We start from the raw sequence: 27,610 nt of genomic DNA on the forward strand, positions 1-27,610 counted from the left end.
TTTGTTTCCTTGGCAATTTCCCTCGGCAGAATAATGTTAAAGCCGGTTCTTACTTCGCCCAAAATAGATGTTCCAAACTACAATAATTAACATTTCGGCTATACTAAAGGTAACACGACCATATTTCAAATTTATAAAATTATGAGTACAAAGCTTGTTTAAATATTAGCATCTCGAAAATACAAAAGTTTTCACAAACATCGAAGTGCATAAATCAGCATTAACAATGATGCGCTTCATCCTCTAGTGATATCCATAAATCCCGAAATAGGAAATAATAAAAATCCCGAAATGGTACTGTAAAGATTTTCTCCGTTTCGCGAAATAACCTGCAGATTTTTCGGCGTATATGTTAATGTCACGTGGAGTAAAAATGTCGTTTTTTCGTCTTGTGCGATATAAATAATAATGCATGGGTTGTAATTGCAAATGCAGTTCGACTTGACCTCGAGACCTCAGTGAATTACGGCGTCGTTAGTGTACGGAACAATAACGGCAGTGCAGACTGTGTTTTCATATCTAATTAAAATCTCCCCGTTTCAATTTCCGCCATTGTGTTCAGCTTTTGAAACGTGTGGGGTTTGTATATGTTTTCATCCCGTATTTTCGGGGTACATCTGCTGATAATGTTTGTCTACGATATGGTTAAAACACAACAATATCCTATTTATGTGTCGCCGATTGTGTAGATTCTTCAAAGCCCGCGCACACACATACTCCACCAAACACAAAATCCGAATTATCTACCAAGGGATGTTCGTAATTAAGGAAAGGATTGTAAAATCACAGATTGTGCTCGGCTTCCACCAGTTTTATCTTGCAACGCGGTTTTGCTACGGAGAATATTAAATTTATAGCTACCTGTTATCATTGTTGCGAAATGAAGCTATTAATTCTATTCTCTCTCTCGAGATACTCCTATTAGATTTCCGAGGCTTTCTTAGTGAAACCGAAAACATGAATAAAAATACAACGAAAAGCGCTGCAATTTATTAGAGAAAAGAAGACGCACTAAGTTAATTAAAGTCTGAATAATTTCGACGGGATAATGCAAATTAAAGTGGAAATTTTAATTTCATAAATCGGCTGACTGATGAAAGTTAACTGTTTTCACCAAATAAAATAACAAATGAACACTATTTCCCATTTGCCATAACAATGTTATCACAAAAAGTGCTTTAATTTAGAAGCAGTAATTTATTAACTTAATTACTTTAACCTCTATTAGGTTGATGGTAAAACATTGTATAGAATTCCAGATAAATCTTTCTTTTATCTGATGTTTTCACTCAGGCTATCAAGGTGAGAAACGCTTATTTTGTTGTTGAGGCGATGGTAGTTTTAGTGCGTCTGTGAGCCATTGAGTTCCTTGAGCCTCATTGTTTGTAGATATGTATAAACATTTCTTACAACTATTAATCAAAAAAAAAAAATCGTTGTTTCATAAATCTGTTAACAAATTATACAAAACAGTACATAAACAAAAGTAGAGAAAATCGCGTAATTTTTTTATTTCGATTATGTTATGTGTAAATAATCAACCTGAGAAACAGTTGGTGTTTGATGTGTTAAGACAAAATTGATTGTCTAGCATATACATATAAATTAATTATAATATGTATATGTAATTTTATAAAAGTATGAATAAAGTTGTTAAAATTCATTACCAATGAAACCAGATGAATAAAACATCAAACACCATTTAGAAGCCATCCATCGCAGGAATTTTAACTTTCTAAGTTGTTTTCGTTATACGTAGAAATAAAATTCGATTATATGCGATTAAATTATCGTTTTTTAGAAAACAACGAGAAACGATTTCATAACAATTTTAAAAAAAACTAAAAAAATGATTAGCAAATCAGGAAACATAAATTAGTAGTATTGCACAAAACTCACAATTTTTATAATAAATCAACCATTGCCACCCCTCAATCAAACATCCCCAACTTACCTGCAAACTCGGATGACATCCCAAATCCAGCAACATCTTCACAACCCCCAAATGCCCCTTATTAACCCCAATGTGCAACGCTGTCTGTCTTCTCTTATTTCTCGCGTTCAAATCAGCCCCGGCATGAGCCAACAACTGCACGACAGCCGGTTCATCCCCGAAAGCCGCATGATGTACGGCCCTGTCTCCGTCTTTATCCTCGATCTCCACGTCGGCATGAAATCGCAAAAGCACCGTGATTACTTCCAAATGACCGTTCTGACTGGCGGCTTGCAGTGCCGTATGACCGGCGAAAACCCCATTCACGTCTGGTCCAATCCCGGCACCAGACGTGTTGCTCTGTTTTAGAACTTCCTCACATTTCTGAGCGTCACCATTAGCGGCAAATTTGACGAGTTCTTCGTTKACGTCGCCGGAGACATGGGTCTCAAAAAGTTTTTTAAGAAGAGCACTGAGTCGCTCGCCACTAGTCGTGCCGTGCATTGTACCGTCTTTGCTAGCCACTTTGGTGACGGCGAGAGGGTTGTAGGTCCAGGTCGTGTTGCAGACTTCAACCTTGAGGTCGTTGTCATTATAGATTTGTTGCACATGACCGATTTTTCCAAGTGTCTGAAAATTGCAAGAGGTTCAAACAATGACTAATTTTTTACAGACACTTACGGCTGCCATTCCATCGGCCCAATCTCCATGCCCCCTTTGAAGCATTTTCACGCGTTCCATGTCTGAACAAATCTGAACCATATCTCCGACCGCAAATTGTTGTTGAGGGGTTTCATTAAATCCAACTGAATTTGTAGGAGTCGCAACTTTAGTCAAAACGGCGGGATTAAAAGTCCACCTATTCCCACTACTATAAGCGACAACAATATCATGATCTTCATCAATCCCAACAACAGTCCCAACCCCATTCAAACACTCAAACATTCCATCAGTCCAGCCCCCATGTCCATGTTGCAAACTTTGAACAATCTCCAATTCCAAATCAACATTGACTTGATCCCCAATTTTCAACCCTGGAGGCCCTGAACGCCCAGGGCCTTGCTCTCCAAGACATGGCAAATGATCTCTGTATACATTTTGTCCTTTTGCATCATTCACAACTTTTAAATCGGCCATCCCTTCAAATCCCACCCTGTATAAATTTTTGGACCCGTTGTCCCACACAACGTACGCCGCTGATCTTGGACTTGCCGCAGACCAGTCCTGTATCTCCTGGACTTTCCCTCTACGTCCGTTGCCCCCATCTTGATCCTCCCATTGCCAATCCACCCCTCTTACAACCCGCGCCCCCGGAAAAATTCCACGTACCGCGATTTTCTTACTTTTGCGTCTCGTCTCGAGAAATGCGCGTTCGCTTCCGGGGGTCGTAATGCGATAGAATCTGTGCCGGAGTTGGTGTTTGTCTCCGTGATAACAGACAGAGCACAGGTCGTAGTTGCCACACTCCGCGCATTTCCAGCGGATTCCAAAGATTGGCTGTTGACGGCACGTGTCGCACATCGTGCCCTCGTGTTTCACCCCCGTGGGGGCGCTATCCAAAATACGCAAGTCGTATTGACCAGAACAACGATAGTTAGCGGCAGTGCCGTTGTCCCATACTACGACGACTTCATCAGGCGACTCAAAGTTGCGGACGGTGCCTACGTGGCCCTCACCGCCGTCCTATAAGGGCAAAATTAAGAGGGAAAGGATGAAAAAGGAGTTTCGTACCTGTTTGCCCCACTTCCAGTCGGGGCCGCGAATTATGCGAGCACCGACTCCTTCCATCATTACACGAGCAGTTCGGTTCACTCCAGGGGTTGCCCCCACGGCGTTGGCAATCTCCATTGTGATATATTTATTTTAAAAGTTTTGAATGTTCAGAGCTAATGTTGACATCACGGTTGACAGACTGACAGCTGAATAAGGGTTTTGTTGCCACTATGACAAAATCAAAACTCCCTAATAAGAAATAGTAATTTCCTAATTTTAAAAATATTCAAAAATGTTTTTAATGCTATTAAAATTCATTCATGAAGAATTTTTTACCAAMAAGATTTCARTTATGTTGCAAGTTTGCTACTAGCTAGTAATTTTCAAACTGTTATATTTCATTCCTGTTCTATCAGTTTTTTCAATTTAAAATTTCAAGAGTAATAGTACATTACAAGCGAGGTGGTAAATATGGCATTACCCCGAGTGCTTATGTATACGATCGAGAGGCGCTAGCTAGCTCAAGGGGTAATGCCATTACCACCGGTTTGTATGCTATTTTATTCACAATTACATTATTTTCAGTCAAAAATTTGAGTAAAATAAAATTCTAACAAAGTTAAGGTCCAAACGTGGTAGGCTATCCAAATGACGTTTGATTTTTGACATTTCAGAAATGTCAAAGAAAATATGAAATAATGTGTCAATCTGATTTAAAGTCGTCGAAATGGAGCAATGTACTCCCCCAGAATTAAGAGAAACTGCTACAAAAGCAATTGAATACTAATTTAGCGAAACTTGACAATTTAAAAGAACAAATTTCGGGTATTTTCGTAATTTTAACGTTGGCAATATTACCACCCAAGAGGAGTAACATTTATTACTCTTCATGAGAAATAATGACATGTTTCCCAACCTTAAAAAGGTTAGTAATCGGCACATTACATTAATGATTGTGAATAAAAGTTWTTGCTTGATTAACCCGTGAATCTGAGCATCTGCCTTTTGATTGCAATTAACTTAATGACGTTTCCATAAATCTGTCCTAGAATTTTAGAAATTAGGCCCCAAATTTGTTCTCTAAATGGTCTCTCTATTTATSTCAATTATAAATAAAATCGCGATTAAACAAGTCACTTTTTATTTCTCACGTTCTCTTACAAATAAATCGTAATAACCTATACAATCATTCTCAAGTCTGACTTAAAATAACCCTTTCTCCCTAATCCTAAGTCACTTTGTTGTGATGGTTACAAAATGTCTACATACACAATGCAATTTTATTACAAATAATGATACAACACAATAAAAAATACATAATTATTTTCTACTGGATGGCAATAGCAATTGCGTTGCATTCATAGCATCAGGAAACAAAGAATGATAGTTCAATAGGGGCACATACGCCGCTGTGATAACCCGTCCCGCAAACCAACGTCCATGTAACGAGTTGACTGACGCCACTGCCGTGGCTATAGACGGGCACTTAACATAAACATTTCCTTGCGGCGACCCTTTATCTACATAGACGTGTAGCACACCACCGTGTTTGTTACACTCTTCTATAACATCATCTCTAATCTCAACATCCCAAGTCTGAGTTGACTCCCTATGTAAAATAAAAAAATTAAGTCCAATTATTTGAAAACAAACGAAAAAACTTACGTTGCCGGATCAAACATATTACTCAACATAAAACATTGCGTAGCAATAGGTGGCGTTGAATTCGTTTGGACTTGTGGTACCACTGGCTGTCCAGTAGCTATACTCAGAGCGTTTGCTGCAGCTTGTGGTACTTGCATTCCAGCCCCCTCGGCCAATTTAAACATCAATTGCAAACGTCCCGTTGCACCTAAATCTATACCCGAACGATCCAACTCATCAGAATCGAGTATTGAAGGACCTTGCTGTTGCAAATCTAATCGTTCTGTAACATTTCCGACTTTCATAGGTCTACCTGCTAATTCAAACCCGTTCAATTGTTCCAAAGCTTTCTTTGCATCTTCGCAATTGCGAAACTGAAAACAGAAAAAGTCTACCATCGGTTTTATTCAAACTTGTGGAACTTACCGCTATAAACCCGTAACCCTTTGATCGCCCCGTTTCTGGGTCCATAATTAACTGAATATTGTCTATTTTACCAAAGGGCTCAAATATGCTCCTTAGCATATCTTCAGTTATATTGAAATGTAGCGACCCTACGTATAACCGCATCGGTCCTGTCATATTTTTGGGCATCAAATTAGGCATTGAATTGCCCATTCGATTTTTCTCAGCTTGCGTATGCTGAACAATAATTGGAACACCTAGTAATTTTTGACCCGACAATCCTAACGCCTGAAAAAATAACAATGTCAAAAACCCTTCTAGTTAGAGTAAAATCGATTCTCTTTTATTCAACTTACCAAAGTGACACTTTCCGGATCCTTAAACTCGATATAAGCAATCCCTTTGAACCTCCTAGTCTTATTACAAACAATCAACCGCACATCCCGAACTTTTCCAACCGAACTGAAGAACTCTTCTAAATCTCTCGCGCGTATCCTTTGTGATAACTGCATAACAAAAACCGTTCTGGCGTCCCTTTCCTCAGGACTGAGTTCTTCAACCGGCGAGTTCGACCGAAGACCCAACGGCGATCGGTTTCGTCGACCAAAAGGTTTAGCGACTGGTGAAGGCGATCGCCTGCGGTCCCGACTACGACTTCTTCGACCCCGACGATCTCTTCTGTCTCTCGATCGACTTCTTTTATCTTTGGAGCGCGATCTTCGGTCTTTGGAACGTGAGCGCCGATCTCTAGATCGTGATCGGCGGTCTCGAGCGGGACGATCTTTTGATCGAACACGATCACGACTCCTACTCCTCTTCCGATCCTTGTCGCCACTTCGACGTCTGTCACGTGACCGACTTTGGCTGCGACGGGTCCTGCTTGAACTGCGACGTTTTTTGCTTTAAAATATAATCCATTAGTTAAGATATTAGACAATGGATATGGAGAGACTTACTCTGAGCTTCTGTGTTTCCGTGAATCTCCATTTTCCTTGATTTTGCCATTGACTTCTTCCTACGAACAGCAACAAAGTGAAGAGGACCGCGCAGGTGGCGAAAACAGATAGCATTAATTATTTGTTTATTGATTGTAACAACTTACCAGTTGTTTGAAAAACATACATTTTTATAAATAACGTTTTACAAAAAATATTGGTCCATTTTGACTCTTTTTACAATTTATAACAGTTAGATTTGTAAAAATTGTCAAAATAGATTATAGGAATTACTTAAGTAGTTCATAAGCCTATAGATCTAAAACAAAGGGTTTGGTGGCCATTTTATTGTCGGAGCTGAAACTTAACAGTCGTCTAGCCGGAACTAGACTTACCGTCGTGTAGACTTAACAAAGGAACGTGGCGGAAAAACTTGATCCAGATCAATACTTCTGAAAAAATACACCGAATAAGACCATATCCTTTCAAATTTCTTGACTGACATGCAATAAACATTGCAATGTTGTCAAACTTGGCCGATTTTGTTGGGTCTTGGCCAACGTCACAAGACAAAAAAAAAAAAAAGAAACGAAAGCAAACCAAAAACGTGCAAAAAGTGAAGTGTGTGTCATAGGAGCCAAAACCCAACGACCGCATTTACTTAATTTTGTCAAAGACTAGGTTAAAAAACATGTATGTACTTTTTTACATTCCAACAAGTCCACCTTTGTGTCATACTAAAATGAGGCGTTTACCAATCGGATGATTGGTAGTTGTCAGGACGGTGATTGCGGGAAGTCCATTTCAGCAGCCCTATAGCGAGAAATTACCGATCAGCAACACGACATACAAAAACCATCATAATTATATGAACCACGTCAAGCTAATCTCACAAATTTGCAACTATTGGCTAAATAACTCAAAATTCGCGCCTTTACAAAGTGCAGCGCCTCTGGTGGTGTAACACTGCAATCTGAGCAGAAACTAACAAAAAAATATATATAAATGCACTGCCCTGCTCACGGGGCCTCCAATTATTTAGCCAACAGGACCGGCCTACATTAAATTTAACACCCTAACTGTAATCAATGACTTAAAACTAGGATAATCAGTACCTGAGTTGTTTACGTGAAGGCGTCGTTAGCCCGAAATATACCTCACACGTCTAAAATATAAAATTAGGAGGTGATGTAAGAGCCACAACAATATTCAAGAAATTAAGCAATGCGAATTGCAGGTTTAACACAGCCCCCACAATTCACACTGCGCCGTTTAAGAAATTGCTATAAATAACCAAAACTTACATCTTTTCTAAACGGGGCTTCGAGCATAGCCTCGACGTCCAGGTCTTCGGCCATTGCGGACGTTCGGCACTATTACTCCAAAATTAGTAAAAAATGTGTTAAAACGGCTTAAATCGATGTTAAAATACAACCGATACAAACGAATMGATTCGATACGACAAAATGGCGATAGTCGTTCTAGAATGTTGCCAAGTTACCAACCTTACAACATGACAACGCGCTAAATTTGAAAAAATGCCCCCATTTCGACTTGAGGCTCCGGAACGGCTGCCAACGCACAGCCGCAAGCCCCAGATTATCTACACCAAGAACCTGTACTCTGAGGGAGTGAAAGTCGAGTATTGGCAAGAACTGTTAGAACATCACCCAATTGATGTCGATCCGTACTGTCAAGGGAAAGTCAATTATTTTCTCTCGCATTATCACAGATTGGGCACAAGAGATGATAAGTCGTTCAGGACCACGACTGGAGACATGCTACAACAAGTCTTTATCAAAGACAAAATTTATCCGACCAAAAAGATGAAGAGTTTTTACACTTTTAACGAGTACTGGCTAATTTCATTTGGGGCACTTTTTATGTTTTTTTTTTTGCAGAAATGCGGAATGTTTGACCAAATATCCGGAAAGCCAGTGTCGCATGATATGTGCTGATGAATTTTTAACTAGCATGCAGCATAGTTATCAAATGCCTCGGCCGTACGTTATGCAAAGGGTAATTTTTTGGGGAAAGTTTGAGTTTGTCTTAATTTTGAATTTTAGTTGGGTTTTCCAAAAATCCCGTTTATGCGAAATGAGAAATATCGGCATGATCCGCCGGATCTAAGTAGTGAAAAATTCTATGGTGATAGTTTTGGCCGAGAAACTTGCCAATTGCAGAAATATAAAGGTTTTCGTACAGTTTCTTACAATCCAATGACTGGGAATTACACAAAGTCGCACTAAGAAAAAAATATATATTAAAAAAATTCATGTCTACAAATAAAAAATGTATAATGAAACTGATTAAAGCCATAAACTTATAACCTATGACGATACATTATTAAGAAATTTTTGAGCTGAGAATTTTTGTCACTTTCAGTAGCATACCTAAATATTCTAAGAAATACGAGTACACCAAAGGACATGAGCTACTGAATACATTTTTATATCTAGTTTAATAACATATCACTACAACTAAAACACAAGACAAGACGTAAAAAACCCACCTGTACTGTGGCAATGTAGCAAACCTAACAAAATAAAAAGCCAACAATAAAAAAAGTTTAACAACGTGAAAACTAACCGAAAACTGCAATTGTTTTAATATTTTAACAACCGATAATCCAGTCTGAAAAATAAACTGTGGTTAACGTTAACAACGATAAATATAACCTGTACAAGGCAATCGGGAACGTACTTAAAACGCAGTCCCACCCGAGACAATATTACGAGAAACTACGTCCAAGTACAAAAATTAATTCACTGTTTCACTACAGTCTGTAACATGAGAATGTAGAGCAACAGTTTGATAACATCATGTAAAAATACTTTCAGTCTATATTATGACGTCTATAACGAACTTAATTTGAAAAACATCCAAAGTGCATGCCAAAATTCTAATACACAAAAAACAAAGAACACAACCATTAACCCTAATCTACACAATTTTGAATTTGACAATGAGAAAACGTTTGAAAATCATAAGGTCACCATAGGCAACTGGGGTTTCAAGCTCTTGATTTAATAATAATCGGTCGAGATGACCAACATAATCAATGGAATCGTTTCCGTTTGAAACTCTTCCCTTTTGATTTGATCGGACGTTTCCTTTTTCTTTTACCGGCGGAGCTGGGGGAGGGGCCAAAATCGGTGATTTCATCACCGAGACTGCCCAAAGTGGTCAGTTGACGGCGTTTATGCTTCTCTGATTTGCTGACGGGGAGACGAGTCATGTACTCCTCCTCGTACTCCTCCTTCTCTTTCTGTTGCTTGGACAAGATTTGCTGAGCGCGACTGGTTTGGGACACCTCGAGGGGCGCATCGAGGTACTCCTCCCTCAAGTCTTGMATTATGGAGGAGGACAACATATGCTTCTTCGTGCGTTCTTGCAACCTTTTAGTGCGCTCTTGAGCCGTTTCGTCACCTACTCGTCACACAGTCTCTAAATGAATCAAAATTTGTAATCAAATAATTACCGATATAATGAACTGCGGATAGTTTTGGAGGTACATAGATGTCGCTTTTGGTCTTTTCTCCCGTGGTTTTTTCCAACTCTTCCTCACTTTCTGAATGGTCGATGAGATTGTCAGGGTTTGCCCTAAATGTGGTTGGGTCGTTGGCGTTGGTTCCGGTAACGGCAGTCTTCACAAGTTTATCAATCTGGTATTTGAGTTTATGATCTATGGGCCTGATTTTTTCCAGTACAGTTCTGATTTCGATTAATCTATCAATACAAGGGTCCCCTTCTATTTTTTCCCCTGAACATTTCCGCAAGACAACAAAAGTCAAATTGATGAGATAACTTAATAACATGTTGTACTTCATTTCTAGAAAGCTAAGACCCTGATCTGTTGATAATTCTCCCTTCCGGACCTTCTGAATCATATTATCAACCAACGAGGCCACATGTTGTGCACTCACATTCATTTCATTTAGCAAAACTAACGCCTGGGGCAAATCCCGATGTCCGATACTAACATCCGGTGCCTAAAATGAAAAACCATCAAAAAATCATTTATTTTGTTTAAATTCTAGGTTAGAAAAGTCCCGCGTTTAAGTCCCGAAAGCCGGAAAAATTTTCTTGCGAATTATGAATTTTCATCGAGATGAAAAATGGGCTCCATTTGCATAAAAATCTGTTCGCCATCTTTTATATCAAAAGCTTGACAGAAAAAATCGGGGGTAGTTTTTACATCGGAAAAGCGCGCTTTTCGACACGTTTTCACCACTTTTTTCGACAGAAAACACACGATACGCACCTGAACCATTTTGATCCGTCGATTTCGTAACTTAAAAATACATAACAATGCGTAAATTTTGTAAAAATAAGCTCAGCACGTGCAAAACTTTTATATTGAAGTGAGCTTTTTTGATCAACGATATCGGAAGGGTGGGGGTACGGCTTGTGACAGACTGTACACGGCGCGATGAAAAATTATGCGCGAATTTTTAAAAATCACAAACTAAAGCCTAAAATTCCAAAAACTCAAAAATAGAACAGAAAATGACTTAAAATGACAATTGCTAACCTCGAACAATTGACATTTGACATATGACGGAAGTCCACTTGATGACTTCATCGTGGGGCCCAACCAACTAACTGGAACACCATTTTTTTTTTACAATGAAAACATTCAGTATTTAATCAATTTTAGCCCAACAACCTGTCATTAACTCGTTTTGCGAAAAAAAATTTAACAAAGGTGCTATTGTAAACTTATTATTGCTGTTAATTGCGCATCATCATTTTGTTGTGTTCCCATCATTTCAGTCACCATTAATTTGGGATATTTAGAACTAATGTGTAATTTTAGCACAAGTATAGCGCTTCCTGGCGTTAGGAGTTTGAGAATAGGTATGAAAGAAACGCTTTAATTAATTCAGAAACTTTATTAAACTTGAAGCAAGTAATAAACATTAAATATTCGATCGAATAAATAAACTGTATACAAAAGAAAAACAAAACTTTCGGTAACAGTCGACATGACCAGATTGGTTACACAAAAAATAAAACTAATCACAAAAACAAATGCTTAATAATAACAATAATAACTCACAGAGTAAGTAGTGCTCTGGACACGTCATTCGTTTAATAATATCAATACCGTGTAAGATCCACCAACAGATATCACTAGTTCCATAAACCTATGCCAGAACTACATATTAATCCAATACATAGAAACTGTCTTACATGATTATAATGATCACATATAAATAATAAAGTGAGAAAATGAAAGGTTCACTAAAAATTAGTAAAGTCAGTCAAGTAACTAAAAATAAGTAGTCTCGTATTTTTTGTTTTAATCTTAAGTTAATAGATTTTTCTACTAAACCAACAATTTTAAACACTTGTCAAAAAACACAACACATCAAACCCTTTTAAAAATGTTACAAACTGTGTACGAAAAATAGGCAACTATCCATAGAGTACAAAACGATTTTTTATATTTTTTACTATTCTAACGTTAATAAACAAATTGAGCCCGAAGAAAAAAATTTCGTACGAAAGAACAAAAATTGCTTTTCTTAAAACGTAATTCGATGTTTGTGTCAAACATCTGATGTATCGACTTCGTCGGCGCTGAGGACGCAAGTGGGTTCGCCTGTGCGCGTGGATAGATATTGTTTGGCATCGAAACTCTCCACAGTCTGTAAAAAAAAATCTTAACTTTGGTCAAAAATAGGAAAAAACACTTACATTGCGGATTAAAAACGGATACTCCTTTGAGATTCTCTCCCAATCACTTGGTACCGTTAAACACAACGGTGACATGGCCAAATGAGCCAAAAATTCGATCGTATACACCAAAGTCGTCTTAGTTATTTGTTCGGTAGGCGACGATTTGCCTTTGATTATTTCTTCGATAGGCGTATGGGGTTTGCGTAGTTTCCTCAAAACTAAAATTTGCGGTGTTAGAAAAAAGGGGGCTTTGGCAAACCCCCTGAGGAGTTAAATCGAAAAGAATGAAATAGAAACAACGATTTATTCAATCCCAATTTACACAATACGACTACAAAGTGCGATACAGAGTGATTCAACTAACCTTTACCTGAGTCGTCGMTTTGTCCATTTGTGATCACTCCAGGAGAAGGGATGGATTCGGGTGGAGAGAGCGGTSCGTCCTCTACGCCTGCGACGATTGGTTGAGGGAGACTATCGAAACTGTAAAATTGTTCGTGTATTGGTTCCCCTGAGAAATATTCCTCCAAAACCAATTTGCTCGTCTGAAAATGTAACTTTAACCACGAGAACAAGCAACGATCAGAGACAACTCACTCGAACTAAATCGAGATTATCACCGGTGATTTTGATAGTGTGGCCATTGGTGACTACGCTGTATTTGTATTCGCCAATATTGGCGTCGTTTGTGCTCAAACTGTGCAATAAAGCTCTTGATGCTCTGGCTGATGATGGTAGAGCACTATCATCAGAAGCAGAAGAGTTGATACTAGAACTGGAGCCTGTTAGAGGGCCACCGACGGCCATGTCGTGTTCTCTAACAGGGGAAGCGTTCCGTCGAATCGTGTCTTCGATTAATCGTTTAGCATGACTACAACCCCCATCATTCAAAAGCGACCTTTAACAAATCTAAAACTTACTTGATGCTTTCTTCGTTCGCTCCGGTAATCTGAACCAGTCTCTCCTTAGCACCGGGATTGACTGAAAATGTATCAACGTTACCAAAAAATGGACACAAACGACGAACAATCAAGCCATTCCTGTCATTAATCAAGAGAAAAATAATAAAATAATCAAACGCACACACAATGATGGTATTATTTGCGATCATGCCCTTGTTTAGAGTATTACGGCTAATAAAAAAATGAATGGTGAAGCACTATCGACCTGCACGACTAGGTGATAATTAGTCGTTAAAAATCATAATTAAAACAAAAACACAGATTTAGTGCCAAGTTCTCGTTAAGAAAGACAAGCGAGCATTGTGTTTGAAGCGTTTACCTCGCTGAAACGAAATGATCGTTTCACTAAGCTCTTCAATCATATGAACACGCCTTCCTTTGATACCCATTACTATAAATAAACAGTTTTTCATTGCATTTTAAATGTCTCATTCGCTTAATGTGTGCGCCGGCAATGTAGTAAACACCTACCTTTACCCGAATCTGCATTCCTGATTACCACCTCGTCCTTGCAATACTTTTTACCCGGAATTCGAGTCGGTTTGCTGAACTTCCCTGAAGGCTTCAGCACTTCACCAGGACCCAGAAGTGGCGGCGACGCCGACATCGTCATAGAACACATCGATTCGTTTAAACTAGTAGCAGAGTCAGACATGTCTATCTAAAATTACAGAAACCTGTATTATCCATACCAGTGTGTTTTGTAATGTTCACAAAAAGGTTTTCAACGTTGTTTACTGTTATTATGCAACATGTTAACGTAATTAAGGCAATCACATGCCCACTTTTTTGTGATTTTCCGGTGTTTACCTGCACATATTCATTTGCTTTTCGCCTGTAATACTGATCCATGACTTCTGTGCCCTTCCATCCTTTTGCTCTCAGTTCGATGAGCTCGAGCAAGTGTAATCGCGAAAGAATGTCGCCTCGACTAATGTCCTGGGCTGTGTCCCGAAAAATCTTAAATGCGTGGTCTAATTGTTCCTTGTAGAGTATTTCCAAGTATGCGCCATACACCTACCGATAGAAAACAATAAAGATATCACAGTTTCTCTTTGATTTACCTTCAAATGTTGACACAAATTGATTATACTGTCCTTGTATGAGATGTTGGGGTCCACGGCAGTGGAAGCGAGCAACGCCGCCACTTGATCCACGGCTTGAAGTACGTTCTCGACTGTAGRTAAGATAAGAGRGTGAGTAGGTCAGAAGTGAATACAAATTTACCTGTGGTAAGGACCCCATCCTGTCTCAGTTTATTGGCGAGAATCTGAGCCTGGCTGTGCGATTTCATCAGTTCGTGCTTCTTGGGGTGCTTGAGGCGGGACGAGATGCCCAGAGACATTTTCGATTCGTTAAATTGGAAATTTTGACCTGGAAAGAGGCACCATGAGAAAAATTATATGTAAAAAGGACAAAAAGCGAGTGACTCATTGTAAAAACTTTTGACTGAAGAAGTTATTTTCGCACAGTGTTATTTAAAGAGGACGACGTGTTAATAAAGACGCTACTGGTTTAATTACAAATGTCAAGAATCAATTACAAGCAATTACCCTGTAATTATTTTCCTACTTATTTATTGAAATTCAGACGCAACTGGCACAGCTGGCCGTGCACGCAAAGCCAATGCGAAATTTGCACGCGCCTGCGCATTCAACGGCGCCAAATTCAAAATTTATACAAGTTTTATAAATAAATTCAACGATTTTTTCAAAAAATCTTTCAGAAACTATAAATTACAAGTATGATTAATGATGCGTCAGCTCGGCTTTGTCTCCGCTCGGGGAAAGGACGAGGCAAAGTAGCGGCAAATTCAAATTTGTAACAAGTCAAAATGAATAAATTTATTTCAGACCATGATAAAATAAAAAAATATATAAAAATCATATAAAACAATCAACAATTCAATTAAAACAAAAGATGACGTAAAAAGAGTCGAATAATATCAAAAATATGATCCAACAGACACCAATTTGAATAAGATTTCGATGCTTGGCAAATATTGCAATACTGACTTTTGATTACGTTGCACTAACCTACCTTGTTTTACACTCACACATCTATAAATTCGGATTAAAACGATGATGAGTCGAGTTCATCACGTCGAAAAAGGCTTAAATCTAATTAGTAAAATCTGGAAACGCAGAATTGCGCGCAAGCATAAATACAATTATTTACAAGATCAAAATCACAAAATCGCTTTTAGCCTTACCAAACATATTTTTTAGTGAAACGATTTCACTTAACAATCACAAATCATTCTCCCATAACAAAATTTCTCTAATAAGTAGGAAACCAAATCTAAACAAATCCCGCCACAGAGGGCGCTTTCTTTAAACTCAATGGTGTATTTTCGCGATATGCGCCTTGAGATAGCCCGGGCTTTTAAAATATCGGTTGCATTTGTCACACTGGAAACTTTTAAACTGAAATTGTTGTTTTAATTTTGGGTTAATGTAAGGATTGCCTCGAGTCCGACACCGGACACTGTGGTGCGAAAAGGCGCGTCTTTGCTGCCCCAAATCCCCCACCAACTTGTCGAGCATTTGCACGGAGTTCTGTGGTTCAACATAGTCGTCTACAGGTTCCTGTTTTATCGGATTCTCCTCAATTTCGAAATTCTCTTTCTTGATCTCGGTGTCACTATATGAAGTTTCCACATAATAGTTGCAAGAAAAATTCGTTTCGCAGTCGTCGTAGTCGTACTCTGTTTTGATTTTGATATCGGGCTCAACAACGACTTCTTCCGACTTGACTTCCGCTTCGCCCGGTTCAGGGATGTAGGAGTCAAACATGTCGTCGCCGTCGTCGTCGTCGCTTTCTGAAAGGTTGTCCTTATTCTCAATGATGTAAAGGATGGTGTTTCTAAATTCAGCAAAGTTGTTGAGGAAAAATGTGTTGGTGAAGTTGGTGAGTCGAGTCAAGGGAGTGGCATCGCTCAGAAGGCAGTTGTTGTGGTTGCCATCGTATTTGTAGCCAAAATCAAAGTTTTTCGTGAAATCGATTATACTACGAAGACCTCCCTTGTAGACCGATTTTGGCTCCCGTTTTTTCCGCGGGGTTTTCTCCTTTCGCATGTGGTTTTTCCGGGACAGAAGAAGTTTCTTAAGGAGGGAACATCGCTGGTATTTGGTGATGCGTTTCCGCTTGAGGGCATTTTTACAAATGGGGGTAAGAGTGACTCTCAGTTCAGAATTAACAAACGATTCGGGAGTGATTTTGTTTGAAGCGCTGATGAGTTCAGTTAGATATCCTTGAAGGACTTTCGTTGACTGTTTACACATGTTGTGAAAATCGTACGACATTCGTAACTTCTTAACGCATTGAAGACATATTTGTGTTGACAAACTTTCTCTGTTGATAATCTGGAAAAAAATCAATAGGTCAACAGAGGTGTCATAAAACCTTGGACACAATTACCATTTTCGTGCACGACTCGAGTTTCTCACTGAATGTCACATAATCAAAATCAACAGTGTTTATGTCCAACAACTTCACACCTGTTTTTATACAAATTCGACAGAATTTCGCCAAATAATACATTATTTATAATTTTTGTATAATTGTCAATCATGAGTATCATATGTCAAAATGTCACCTGTCAACCCGTTGCGCAGCATAACAAAACAAATGACAACTATATCGCCAACCTAACGAAACTAAAGACCGTTTCACTGCCGCTAGGTTGGCACTTATGACAAGTCGGTGACGTTTGTCGACGTGTCTGCACATTTTCGCCCCCCTGAATCAAAATAGTTCACGTGTCGTCTCCAGTCGCTTCACAACCACGTACACAAACCCTCGACCTCAACAATGGTGAGTTTTCCACACAACTCTGAGTGAAAATTTTCGAATTTTTGTGATTTTAGCCGGCCCCAGCTAGTTCGACAACGGTAGGATCTGGGGGCAGGTCGCCGTCGAAAACTGTGGCCCCTAGATCTGGCGGCGGAGGTACCGTTAGACAAAGAAAGACCACGTCCACTGCACCCGCTAGGAGAAATACAGGGGCGGGTTCAGGTGGTATGTGGAGATTCTACACTGATGATTCTCCAGGAATTAAAGTGTGAGTTGTTTTTGCCATAAAATTATTGAATTTTTCTTAATGGTGCGTTGCAGAGGTCCCGTCCCGGTTCTTGTAATGTCGCTATTGTTCATTGCTTCCGTATTTATGCTACACATATGGGGAAAGTATACTAGGTCTTGAATTACATTCATCATTCCTTCTTCCGTTATTAATTTAATGCATTTTCATAAACTTACATTTTATATTGTTACATTCAGAGTTGGAAAAAAATAAAGATTTTATAACGATACCGTTTTTTTAGTGTCAATATGGTCCTTGATTTTTTGTTTTATTTGTTCCCCTATGGATCTATCAATACCAAAAGGAGACTAATTTTATTTAAGAAACTACACTTTTAACTTTTAGAACCCTAATATTCATGTTTATCTACCCTCTATACAACATAATTATAGTGGCAAAAGCCCTAAAAAAATTGTAATCGCACTGCTAATTTTTGATGTTTGGGTTCGCATTTACACTACTTATTATTTTTATTCTTATCACTTTTTAACAGGTAAACGCAATATTTTTGCTATTATCACTAATCGGTCTATGAATTCAATTATCGACAATCCTTTTGTTTACGGATTTATTCAGTTCATTAATGGAAAAATTGTGTTTTTATCATAGAAAAAATAATAACTGAGATCAAAGCAGCGTATTCTGACATACTAATCTGTTTTAATGCTCTTGTTTTGCGTATGAAATGGATATTGATAATTAAAAAAAATGCTCATAAAATTCTATATAAATTTATTATGCTATTGCATGATACACACTCTGCAGTACATCATTCACACATTTTTTATTCAATAAATTACAGTAAATTATAAATAATAATACATTATAAAAAGCATTATAATATTGAAATTACACCCTATCTACGCCTAATAATAAGAGAATTGTGATGTACTCGTAGGTATATGTCCAACCCAAAAAAATATACTAAAACAAAACCTAACAAAAAAATATATATAGTTTGACAGCACCATATTTAGTATAACTCCTCTCAAATACAATAATAAATATGAGAATAACGACTACAAAAGTTGAACTTATGGAAGTAATCTAAACTTTTTAAGTACTTGTCTTTTGTATTGCATACCGGTAAATATTGGTTGGACCATCGGTATATCAATTGACAAGTATTTAATAACACGGACATACAGTCTTGCAACATTTTTAAAAAACCAACAACGAAAAAACAACATACGTAACAAAACGAATTTTACTAGAAAAAAGCCAATCGGATTGCTACAAAATTATAACATTTTGTAAAAATAAATGTACAAAAATTAAGTTTCCGACGAAACTAAGACCGGCTCTATAAGCAACAATTGTATGAAGAAAGTGCATTACGAGCTCCCGACCGTTTTAAAAAATATACAAGCTGCACCCTTAACTTTATACAAGGCAAACTCTTTTTTGTTTATACAAATCTAAATTTAATGCAAGTCCTCAACAATCTGCTTATGGAATATCACACACACGTTAAAACCAGGCCGAATTTCAGGAAGCGTACATTCGGTTGATTTCGTGCTTATAGCGCTCTTGAATATCTTTCCTCTTGAGCTTGAAGGCGGCAGTGACCAACCCCATATCAGGCGACCACACCTCCGTCACTAGCTTCACGGCCGCTGGTAGCTCGAATTTTTCCAATTTACCTAAACCGACGGTTAAATCTCACCCAAACTCCCCAGAAAATACTCACTTTTTTTTCCGTGTTCCATCAATTCGGCGATCACAACCTTTTCCATTTCGGGTGACTGACACAACTCCTCGAAAGTCAAAGCCCCAACTCCCTTCTTCGTCGCCAATTCCTTTAATTGCTGTTGGTTGGGCACCACTAACGCTACACAGAATTGCTTCGTGGAGTCTCCGTAGACACAGATGTTGTCAATGAGAGGGCAAGTTTTTAATTGGGCTTCAACTTTGCCCAAACTGACATATTCACCRGCTTGCAACTTAACGAGATCCTTCTTGCGGTCTAAAATCTTGGTTTTAACCCAAGTCGGTAACTTCATTCCCGGACTTACCGATGATCTTAACGACGCCATCCGGATGAATTTCCCCGATATCCCCGGTCCTGAACCACCTCCTGTCGTCGACATCCGTGAAATCTTCGTTTGTTTTATCAGGCAATTTGTAATAACCAGCGCTAATATTATCACCACCTAAAATAATTTCACCCCGAGGGAACGGCTTATCAGTCACACGGTAATTCCCTTCTTCCCAATTTACTAATTTAATATCACATACGGTAGTCGTGGCCCCTACGCGGCCGTAAATTCTATCGTAAACTAAAAACAACAAATCAAATATTTCAAAACAAAAAAAAAAACTATTAACATTACAATCTTGGACTGTGGCACACGACGTCGATTCAGTCAAACCATAACCCTGGATAATTGTAGCGCAAAGACAAGCATTCATTTGTTCGTGAGTTTCGGGCGATAGTGGCGCCCCTCCTGACAAGATCAGTCTCACTCGGCCTCCCAAAATTGCTCGAATTGGCCCAAAAACGACACGATCTATCAACGGAGTCGAGTAACCACGTCTCATCCAACTGACTTTATAATCGTACGCGAATTTAAACAAAACCTTCTTCAAAGGACCCCCTTTGCTGACCTTTTCTTGAATACTTTTCGATATCCTGTCGAGGATCAACTAAAAAAAAAATTGGTTATCTTTGACGTATTCACTCGAATTGCTTTGTATTACTGGAACGCTGGTCATACAAGTTGGGTGTAAAACAGTGGCGTCCCCTTTCGTTCCCTTCTTGATCTTACTCGCCGAATCAATCATAGTCAAAGCACTTGAATAACCTATCGAGACTCCGGTTAATAAGCAAACACTCTCGACCAACAATTCGAATACGTGGGCCAACGGCAGAAAACCGATCATGACATCATCTTGGAAAATATCGGTCGAATCACAGAATGCCTTCAAAGTCGCGATCAGATTCTTATGAAGCAAAATCACTCCTTTAGGCACTCCAGTCGAGCCACTCGTGTACATGATAATCGCAACATCATCACTTTTCGGTGGCACGTCAACTGTCAAACAAACCGATAACAAAAAAATCATCAACCAAAGCAAAATAAATACTAACCGACTTGGGAATTCGCTCCTTGTTTTAAAACGTCGCTAAATTTGATAATTTCGACGCCTTCTTTAAAACCGGTTTCTTCGAGAGTCTTCAACTGATCTTCCATGTAGATGAGCGTTTTGACTTTAGGGACCATAGCGAGAATTTTCTTGAATTTGGGCATAAGCTCAAAACTGGTTATAACCGTCGTGACTTCGGTTTCGTTCAAGCCGTGAGCAATAGCCTCGTCGCCGAGCGTAGCGTAGATGGTAACCAATGGAATGCTTTGTTTGAAAATGCCGTGCGCTGCAATCATCCACTCGGCCCTAGTTTCGGCGAAGATCGCCACGTTTTGGCCAGGTTCGTTGCCCAACTCACGGATGCCTTTGCCGAAATTCGTGGCCAACATATTTACCTCCGAAAATGTCTTCCACTTGTAATCACCCATATTGTACTAAACAGACAACTGACAATAAGAAAATTTAATTGGGAGACTCGACGCTTACTTTCTTAAAAACGCGTCCGTTCTTCTGAACTTCATCCTCTTCGGCGAGGATTTCTCTTGTTCCTAAGCACCGTTTGTTTGAGTAAGCTGTACTGACATAATCGAACATCTTTGCCATGGTATCGATCTTCTCTTGGACGAGTTTTATATGGACTTTACCCGGTTGGGTGGTTGACCTGTAGGTGATGATTTTGGTATCTTGTGTGATCGGTTTGGCCTAAATTGGAACAAAATTCGGGTTTCAAAAAATGGGAATTACATTTCGACGGAACGGCATTACGTAGACTCGTTCCGCTCGGTTGTCATAACGAAAGACATTTAACATAACAAGATTAATTGTGATAATGTGAAATTAGTTCTTGGTTATTAAATACTCACCGCAGGCACAGATAAATAATACAATAAAAAAGCTAAAATAATTGCAATAGTGATCATGCAATTCTTCATAAAAAAATAATATACATGCAAAACATGGATTAATTATTATCCCACGTAATCGAAAGGAATAATACGATTATTAATTAAGTAATTGTTAGGAAATAAGTGCGTCACAGGTTCGAAATTGTAAATTGTGTATATTGTCGTGTTGTTATGTTGTTAAAATTGTGAGGACCTGTCAAATTCAGTTGGGAAAAATCCAAGACGAGTTATTGTAATAAAAGACTACGCTATTAGAAATGTGAGAAGAAATATAGAGAATTAAATTTTTCACAAAAAGTTATCAGGCTTAAGTGAGCCTGGAAAGGGTTTAAAACTACCTCAAGAAAAGTTTAAAAGTTGAAATTTTAATTATGGAAATTATAATTTCCTAAAGTTTCGGTTGCAAAACACTACAAATTGAATTTTAACACATCATTACGAATTTAAAAATCTAAATTTTGAATTATAAAATTGTAATTGAAAAAAATGCTCTGTATATGAAATAAATTCAAATGAATTTAAGAACAATAGTTTTCAGTTTGAAAGTAGGAACTTAATTTACAATATGAAAAGCTGTGGCATTTTCAAAAAAATATGTAATTCCGGATTAACAAAGAAAAGTTCTGAATTTTCAATTCGGAAAAAGTTTGAGAAATTAGAATTTCAAATTCTCATATACCAATTTCGAGTTTAATGCAAACTAATTAAATCCAATTCAACAACTGTACAGTTATTCTAAAATTAAAAAACCTTGAAATTATTTTTTTAATTATTTGCAAGAAAATATAATTTTCATTACAAAAAAGGCAATAAAAGTCAAATCTTGTCATAATTGGTTATAAAATTACTGCAAAATGTATTTGCTATTAAGAATTATTAAGAAGAATAAACATTTTAAAACCTATTTTTTTTTCTCCGTAACTCAAACAAATAACATAAAAATATCTTTTGTCTAAATTTTAAAAACTTAAATTAAAAACAAAATAAATCCTACAGCACGATAAGAAAGTTATCTTTAAGAACTGATATGAGTATAGTTTTTCATAGAAAAAAAAAGTATGTTTTTCAAAAAAATTAAGATATAGTAGTTAAAACACTTGTTTAAAACTTTTATTGTGAAAATTTAATTCTCTAGAATATTAGCTTTTCCGTCTCAATTTTTTTACATTTATTGAAAGCAAAATTGGTGTAATTTGACCGGCCTTGTACGTATTTCGATTAAATCTGTAAGAGACTCTTAGTAGTTTGTGAAATTAGAAAACCCACCCTAAAACCATCTCTCAGCAAAATTTCATCTTTATACATAGAAAAATTAATTCGCCACCTATCGCAAAAATCCACAGCCTCAATTATAAAAAAAAACTAAACTTTTCTCTTAGGCCATTCAAAATATACCTTTACATTAGCTGATGGTTCGGTTGAGTAGTTAGTATTATCGTTTCCTTTGATATCAATGCTTACATCAGTGTTGTCAGATTCAGTCTCAGTGGCAATAATAACGGCCTATAAACAATCATCATTATGGCTAAAACCTCCCTCACGACAATTAAAAAAAAATAAAAAAAAACAACCACAAACGCAAAAACAAGCTAAAGTAATGCTGAAAAAAATTAATGAAGAGAGTAGTATCTTGTCCGATGTTTCGTTCCGAAGCAGAATCATGCAAGAAAACTGAATTTCCGATCGGTTTAAACTGACCTTAACTCTTCTACCTAGTGCTCGAGTTCTCCAAGGCCTTTGTAGTATGACGTAAACGGGGAACGTGAGGACGTCGAACACGAAGGCCAGGGCCCGCAAGGCCCCGATGGCCATCGTGATGCCAACCCCATCCATATCCCTGTAAAAATACCCAAATTTAGAAAACAAAACACGATCGCAAGAGCATGCAAGACATGCATGACGTAAAAAAAAATGTCATATCACGGAATTTGTAGACAATGGACGAAAATTTAGGACAAAAGTACTTCAAAGAATCGCGATATTGTGACTCAGGATGACTCACAATTGGACTTTAAAACTTCCTAAAATCGGCCAAAACATTTTTTTGACTGTGGACGAGTAACTGGTGAATTTGGACTAAAATGGAGACCATGAGGGTGAAATGACTGACTTTTGTGTGACATCCACAGGTAACTAAATAACTAAATACTGACCCGAGATACATCATGATTCGCGTCCAAAGGCACGAGCAAAAATTTTCTTTTATTTTTTAGAATTTTTTCTTAATAATTTGGGACCTGAAAAACTCGACTACACGGCACGGCACTCTTCACCAAAATGGAATAAAATTTAACCGATAAGAACTCGCGATAACATTGATATTGACCTGACAATTGTATTTTAAGTTCTTGAAGTTTTATCTCAACCCCTCCTCTCGTCAAAAAAAACCGATAACAGGAGAGAACTTTAACCTATTTACCTTTGTAAAAAGGCGGCTATCAAGGCATGAGACTGGGACATGATGGATCAGGATATGTGATCGGAGTCCCGTTCTTATCGACGGGTCATTTTGGAAAATTTTCAACGGATAGTGTGGCTCAAGCAAAGAAAAAAAAACATGCCCGTGCAAAATACTCACGCTTTGTCGTCTACAAACATCTCGCAGAGCACACAAAACTCTGTAAACACAACAAAAAATTTAAAAACAAGCGGAGCCTCACATTGGATGAATTCGGGTAGGTCGCGCTAATTTTACAACGACCTTGCCTGGTGTTTACCAGTCAATCGCATTAGTTATGTCACACATTGTACACGAAAATAAATTTTTATTTGCGTTTTCGAAATCGGTTCGTCAAGGTTTTTATTAATCTCATTACATAACTGTTACCTTAATTAAATAAAACGATTTTTGACAACGAATAGGCCTTAAGCTTGATGTAAAAAATCGGGGGCTAAAAATGTTAGAAATGCTAGAAATGGATCATCACACACCGACTTTGCACAACTTTGTGAAGGCAAAAATAAGGAAACACCGAGAAAATAAATGAAACGAAGGTTGAAGAAAGGAAACATAATTGAGTTATTTATGTAAAATAATGACAAAGCCACGTGATTGATTTTGAAACTCACTTTTCTTTAATCATCTCTGAATCAAGATTCACTCAATCCGCCGAAAACTATACTGTCTACTTTGCTTAGTTCGCGTACAATTAAACCTGCCGTTATCACATGATAAGAGATAAGAATGTGGTTAAGAACGGCCCATGACACTTGAAACCAACCGGACTTGGACCCATACAACTAATTGGAAAAAGAGAATCAAAGGTTAAAGAATTATTCTACATACAGACCGCATGTATTGACTCATTTTGTTTCGGGAACTTTAAACTGTTAAAATAATTGAGGTTTTTTTACAAGACATGTCCTCGAATGCCCAGAGTGAGTGACTTGTCCTTGAACTAGACAAAGTTGGATTACAGTCATTTGCTAATTGACAATTTGTCGAGACAAGTTTGTGAATGCTGCAATTTCCATGAAGGTCGTAAAAAGAAAATTCGTTCAAAATTCTTGCTGAAATAACTTCTTATCATTTGTAAACACTTGTTGCAGATAAGTGGAATTGTTACGAAACGAGAATAATTTCGGAAAAAATTGGGCGCGTGCAGGTGTTGTTGGTAATAATAAGATTTGAATATTCATGTTGTTTACCGCTGTCCGATACTATACGCGAGTAAAAAGGTCTCGCCTCGTTATTCTAATAATAATAAATTAATATCCAGACAGAAATAACAAAAAGTTCTTTTTTTAGTGATAATCAATCATTGGTGACTTTGTTACCTTATCAATGTTATCAATAATTTATTAGTAATTGCTACAGACAGTGGGGATTTGCTTGACTTCACATGAACGAAACCAATCTTGAATGTTCATCAAGTGTAATTACTCTAATTCACAAAATTACAACGTGAATTAGCAGATGGCTACAAATTGGCTATAGTGTGACATCATCAGATTCAAATTAACATAAAATTAACAACAAGATTGTAATTTATTAAACGACCAGTGAATTGGAACGTCATAGATTTATATACAAGGAAAACAAATTGTATGAACCATATAATTATTTGACAATTTGCCAAAATTCGGTCAGCGGTCCACATGTAAGTAGATGAATGAATAAAAAACGGTGTGGGTCCAAGAACAGTTTTGACAATTCCTTGACGGTTTAGATATTGTATTGCTCGAATTATGTATCAATTTTTAACAGAACAACGTTAAATCAATGGCCCATTTAGTTTTAATTTATAAAACACCTCCATATTACTTATTTTTATTAATTAAAATTTAAAATACAGAATAACTGACAAATTCCTGTTTAGTCTTCGGTCCGCTCCAAGCCAAATTTTCATAAAAATTGATTGATTTAGATTTCGGACAAAAATTTGTACACATTTTCATTAATAAAAAAACAAAAAAGTTGTCGATTTCATGTATCCCTAACTTATTTGTAAAATTTATTATGTAGATTTTTATGCGACAAGCATTTTACACAATATCCAGCAAAATAAAACACAGTTTATTTTCTATTTATCTATTTTTTTGTCTAGAGTCTAGACAGTGAAGATTGGTAAATATCTGGAGGTTGTTTAAACCTTGGTCTGCCTTACACAATTTTTGTTGTGTTGAATTCGATAATTATGTCAGTTTTAACAAAGTATCAAAGTTTAGTCTACGGTCCGTCTACTGATCACGCATAAACCCTTCATTTAAAATGAAATAAAACATGATATTACAAATCCACTTGATCCATTAGAACTCCACCAACTTAAACTTTGAGCTGTCCTAATTAGCAGAGCAACTTATTGTTTTTGTTAATTTCTCTCAAACCAAAGTACTAAACGTAATTACGGTAATTGCGAAAAAAATTGACTTTTTCGTAACATGTGATTAAAAATTTTTAGCAATTTGAGAGTGCTCTTTGGAGTCTTGTAACAAAATGATAATGACGGAGAGAAACGAGGTCTATGTAGACGTACTAAACGAGAAGTGACACACTTGATGAGAAAACTTTTCAAATTCAATCACACGTTTCAGATTTATTTAAAACATTAAAACGATAAATTTTGAAATTTTTCTTTTATCTTAATTGACCTACAATTACGAAACAATGGACGGTTCAATAAGTACATTTGAACTTGTGCAAAAATAAAAAAAAATTATCGATCGATTCAAATAAATCAATCAGCAATTCAATTATACGTACGTTATGACCCCCCATTAGTCAAATTGGTGAATTTGACTTTTAGATTTAAAAGACAATAATAGAAATTACACCTTTTATCGGGACTTTAAATTTTTAGTAACGCTGTTTACCCATAAATTGCGGACATTTTGCATGTTGGCATAACATTTTGCGATTAAAACAACTCAATTATTTTAATAACAAAGTAAATAAAAAAATCACGATATTTCCTTTATTTAATAGAGCGGAGGCGTCATTTCCACGCGATTGACTCAGATAAAACCTTATCCTGTTATCCTCGATTGTGCATCAAATGTAAATACACAAAAAATTTGACATAGATGCAACGAACTGGTTCTCGGCAAACCTTGAATAGATTAACCTCTAAAACCAGTTTAGACGAAATAGCGGCTCATGCCCTCTATGGGCGACCTTGCGACAGCCACCCCTTAAGAGCGATTGTGGATTTTACAAGCAGTAATTACAAAAAAGAGGTCACTCGAATTTGCGTTTCCTCTGACCGAGGCCTTGTAGGAAAATAACAGGCAGTCTGTAAATATTAATTTCGTGCGACAACTGGGTAATTTGTGGTAATTCAGAAGCGACCCTTGGACTTTGAACGGCATTAAATTGAGAATTTCCTATTCGAGATTGATACATAGGGGTGGAATTCTTCGGTCGGCCTAGGTCAAGCCGAGTTCGTTTACCTCCATGGTAAAATGGTAAATAAGCCCATGGAACGCCGGTAACTTGGACACGTCGTCCTGACAGCTCCATATGCCAAAGTGACAATTTTGATTTTGGACATAACCTAAAAGCCGCCCCCGACACGAACATTTCTAACATCCAGCCCTCGCAAAGCGCGAAATAATTACTGATAATGGAAGTGGCGCCGAAATAAGGTTAAGTCACTTACCGAAGTTTGCCGGAAGATTATCAATGAAGCGAATATGAGTGTTTTGAGTTAGATATTATAAACACTAAACAGACGCCTGTTATCAGCGAAACTTACACAACTAAGGCGCGATTCGCATTGATAAAAATGTGACACACTGTATTTTTGGACAGGTCGAAA

The 27,610-nt window shown here is 37.4% G+C and overlaps 8 protein-coding genes across 22 annotated transcripts in view; 2 read left to right on the top strand and 6 right to left on the bottom strand.

The window, feature by feature from the left end:
* Positions 1 to 3,849, bottom strand: part of LOC123012944 (E3 ubiquitin-protein ligase MIB1) — a 123,075-nt gene extending 119,226 nt beyond the window's left edge. The window contains exons 1-3 of the mRNA XM_044411190.1: positions 3,665 to 3,849; positions 2,615 to 3,616; positions 1,955 to 2,563 (exon numbers count right to left, since the gene is read on the bottom strand). Of these exons, the coding sequence (XP_044267125.1) occupies positions 1,955 to 2,563; positions 2,615 to 3,616; positions 3,665 to 3,781 (1,728 nt within the window). The 5' untranslated portion in view covers positions 3,782 to 3,849. The remainder of the gene's footprint in view (positions 1 to 1,954; positions 2,564 to 2,614; positions 3,617 to 3,664) is intronic.
* Positions 3,850 to 4,770: 921 nt separating this feature from the next.
* Positions 4,771 to 8,139, bottom strand: LOC123012913 (RNA-binding protein 39). 4 transcript variants are annotated; one of them, XM_044411144.1, is made up of 8 exons: positions 7,935 to 8,091; positions 7,332 to 7,795; positions 6,798 to 7,082; positions 6,652 to 6,710; positions 6,052 to 6,595; positions 5,717 to 5,983; positions 5,312 to 5,664; positions 4,771 to 5,255 (listed from the first exon to the last, which is right to left on the bottom strand). In XM_044411144.1, the coding sequence occupies exons 3-8, from the start codon at positions 6,813 to 6,815 to the stop codon at positions 4,967 to 4,969; spliced, it is 1,530 nt and encodes a 509-aa protein (XP_044267079.1). In that variant the 5' UTR covers positions 6,816 to 7,082; positions 7,332 to 7,795; positions 7,935 to 8,091; the 3' UTR covers positions 4,771 to 4,966. The 4 variants fall into 4 exon arrangements, with proteins under 4 accessions (XP_044267079.1, XP_044267080.1, XP_044267078.1 ...); XM_044411145.1 differs by lacking the exon at positions 7,332 to 7,795 and having other exon boundaries at positions 7,935 to 7,991; XM_044411143.1 differs by lacking the exon at positions 7,935 to 8,091 and having other exon boundaries at positions 7,332 to 7,928.
* On the top strand, positions 7,918 to 8,956 carry LOC123012915. Its single transcript, XM_044411147.1, has 3 exons — positions 7,918 to 8,482; positions 8,532 to 8,649; positions 8,697 to 8,956. The coding sequence occupies exons 1-3, from the start codon at positions 8,169 to 8,171 to the stop codon at positions 8,877 to 8,879; spliced, it is 615 nt and encodes a 204-aa protein (XP_044267082.1). The 5' UTR covers positions 7,918 to 8,168; the 3' UTR covers positions 8,880 to 8,956.
* On the bottom strand, positions 8,877 to 11,173 carry LOC123012914 (neuroguidin). The gene is made up of 3 exons (XM_044411146.1): positions 10,895 to 11,173; positions 10,112 to 10,622; positions 8,877 to 10,059 (listed from the first exon to the last, which is right to left on the bottom strand). The coding sequence occupies exons 1-3, from the start codon at positions 10,901 to 10,903 to the stop codon at positions 9,689 to 9,691; spliced, it is 891 nt and encodes a 296-aa protein (XP_044267081.1). The 5' UTR covers positions 10,904 to 11,173; the 3' UTR covers positions 8,877 to 9,688.
* Positions 11,174 to 11,510: 337 nt separating this feature from the next.
* On the bottom strand, positions 11,511 to 14,933 carry LOC123012725 (eukaryotic translation initiation factor 4E-binding protein Mextli). Of its 4 annotated transcripts, none has more exons than XM_044410822.1 (11): positions 14,831 to 14,933; positions 14,505 to 14,651; positions 14,342 to 14,454; positions 14,088 to 14,294; positions 13,749 to 13,938; positions 13,597 to 13,668; positions 13,236 to 13,296; positions 12,913 to 13,186; positions 12,686 to 12,860; positions 12,334 to 12,533; positions 11,511 to 12,284 (listed from the first exon to the last, which is right to left on the bottom strand). In XM_044410822.1, exons 2-11 carry the CDS (start codon positions 14,620 to 14,622, stop codon positions 12,186 to 12,188), a joined length of 1,509 nt encoding a protein of 502 aa, XP_044266757.1. In that variant the 5' UTR covers positions 14,623 to 14,651; positions 14,831 to 14,933; the 3' UTR covers positions 11,511 to 12,185. The 4 variants fall into 4 exon arrangements, with proteins under 4 accessions (XP_044266757.1, XP_044266754.1, XP_044266756.1 ...); XM_044410819.1 differs by having other exon boundaries at positions 12,680 to 12,860; XM_044410821.1 differs by having other exon boundaries at positions 12,680 to 12,860; positions 14,850 to 14,874.
* Positions 14,934 to 15,106: 173 nt separating this feature from the next.
* On the bottom strand, positions 15,107 to 16,936 carry LOC123012662. The gene is made up of 2 exons (XM_044410727.1): positions 16,698 to 16,936; positions 15,107 to 16,642 (listed from the first exon to the last, which is right to left on the bottom strand). The coding sequence occupies exons 1-2, from the start codon at positions 16,818 to 16,820 to the stop codon at positions 15,617 to 15,619; spliced, it is 1,149 nt and encodes a 382-aa protein (XP_044266662.1). The 5' UTR covers positions 16,821 to 16,936; the 3' UTR covers positions 15,107 to 15,616.
* Positions 16,933 to 17,588, top strand: LOC123012663 (protein transport protein Sec61 subunit beta). Its single transcript, XM_044410728.1, has 3 exons — positions 16,933 to 17,093; positions 17,147 to 17,340; positions 17,394 to 17,588. The coding sequence occupies exons 1-3, from the start codon at positions 17,091 to 17,093 to the stop codon at positions 17,479 to 17,481; spliced, it is 285 nt and encodes a 94-aa protein (XP_044266663.1). The 5' UTR covers positions 16,933 to 17,090; the 3' UTR covers positions 17,482 to 17,588.
* A 490-nt stretch (positions 17,589 to 18,078) lies between these two features.
* On the bottom strand, positions 18,079 to 27,607 carry LOC123013383 (long-chain-fatty-acid--CoA ligase 4). 9 transcript variants are annotated; one of them, XM_044411868.1, is made up of 11 exons: positions 27,452 to 27,558; positions 23,932 to 23,971; positions 23,052 to 23,190; positions 22,749 to 22,856; positions 20,935 to 21,150; positions 20,453 to 20,882; positions 20,062 to 20,396; positions 19,695 to 20,007; positions 19,377 to 19,640; positions 19,052 to 19,327; positions 18,079 to 19,004 (listed from the first exon to the last, which is right to left on the bottom strand). In XM_044411868.1, the coding sequence occupies exons 2-11, from the start codon at positions 23,949 to 23,951 to the stop codon at positions 18,850 to 18,852; spliced, it is 2,256 nt and encodes a 751-aa protein (XP_044267803.1). In that variant the 5' UTR covers positions 23,952 to 23,971; positions 27,452 to 27,558; the 3' UTR covers positions 18,079 to 18,849. The 9 variants fall into 9 exon arrangements, with proteins under 9 accessions (XP_044267803.1, XP_044267799.1, XP_044267806.1 ...); XM_044411864.1 differs by lacking the exon at positions 27,452 to 27,558 and adding an exon at positions 27,243 to 27,387; XM_044411871.1 differs by lacking the exon at positions 23,932 to 23,971 and having other exon boundaries at positions 27,452 to 27,607.
* Between the last annotated feature and the right edge of the window lie 3 nt (positions 27,608 to 27,610).

The sequence above is a fragment of the Tribolium madens genome, unplaced genomic scaffold (genome assembly GCF_015345945.1).
Source record: "Tribolium madens isolate multiple individuals breed KSU strain unplaced genomic scaffold, Tmad_KSU_1.1 Scaffold_96;HRSCAF=242;Tcas5.2_LG5, whole genome shotgun sequence".
In the NCBI taxonomy this organism is placed as follows: Eukaryota; Metazoa; Arthropoda; class Insecta; order Coleoptera; family Tenebrionidae; genus Tribolium; species Tribolium madens.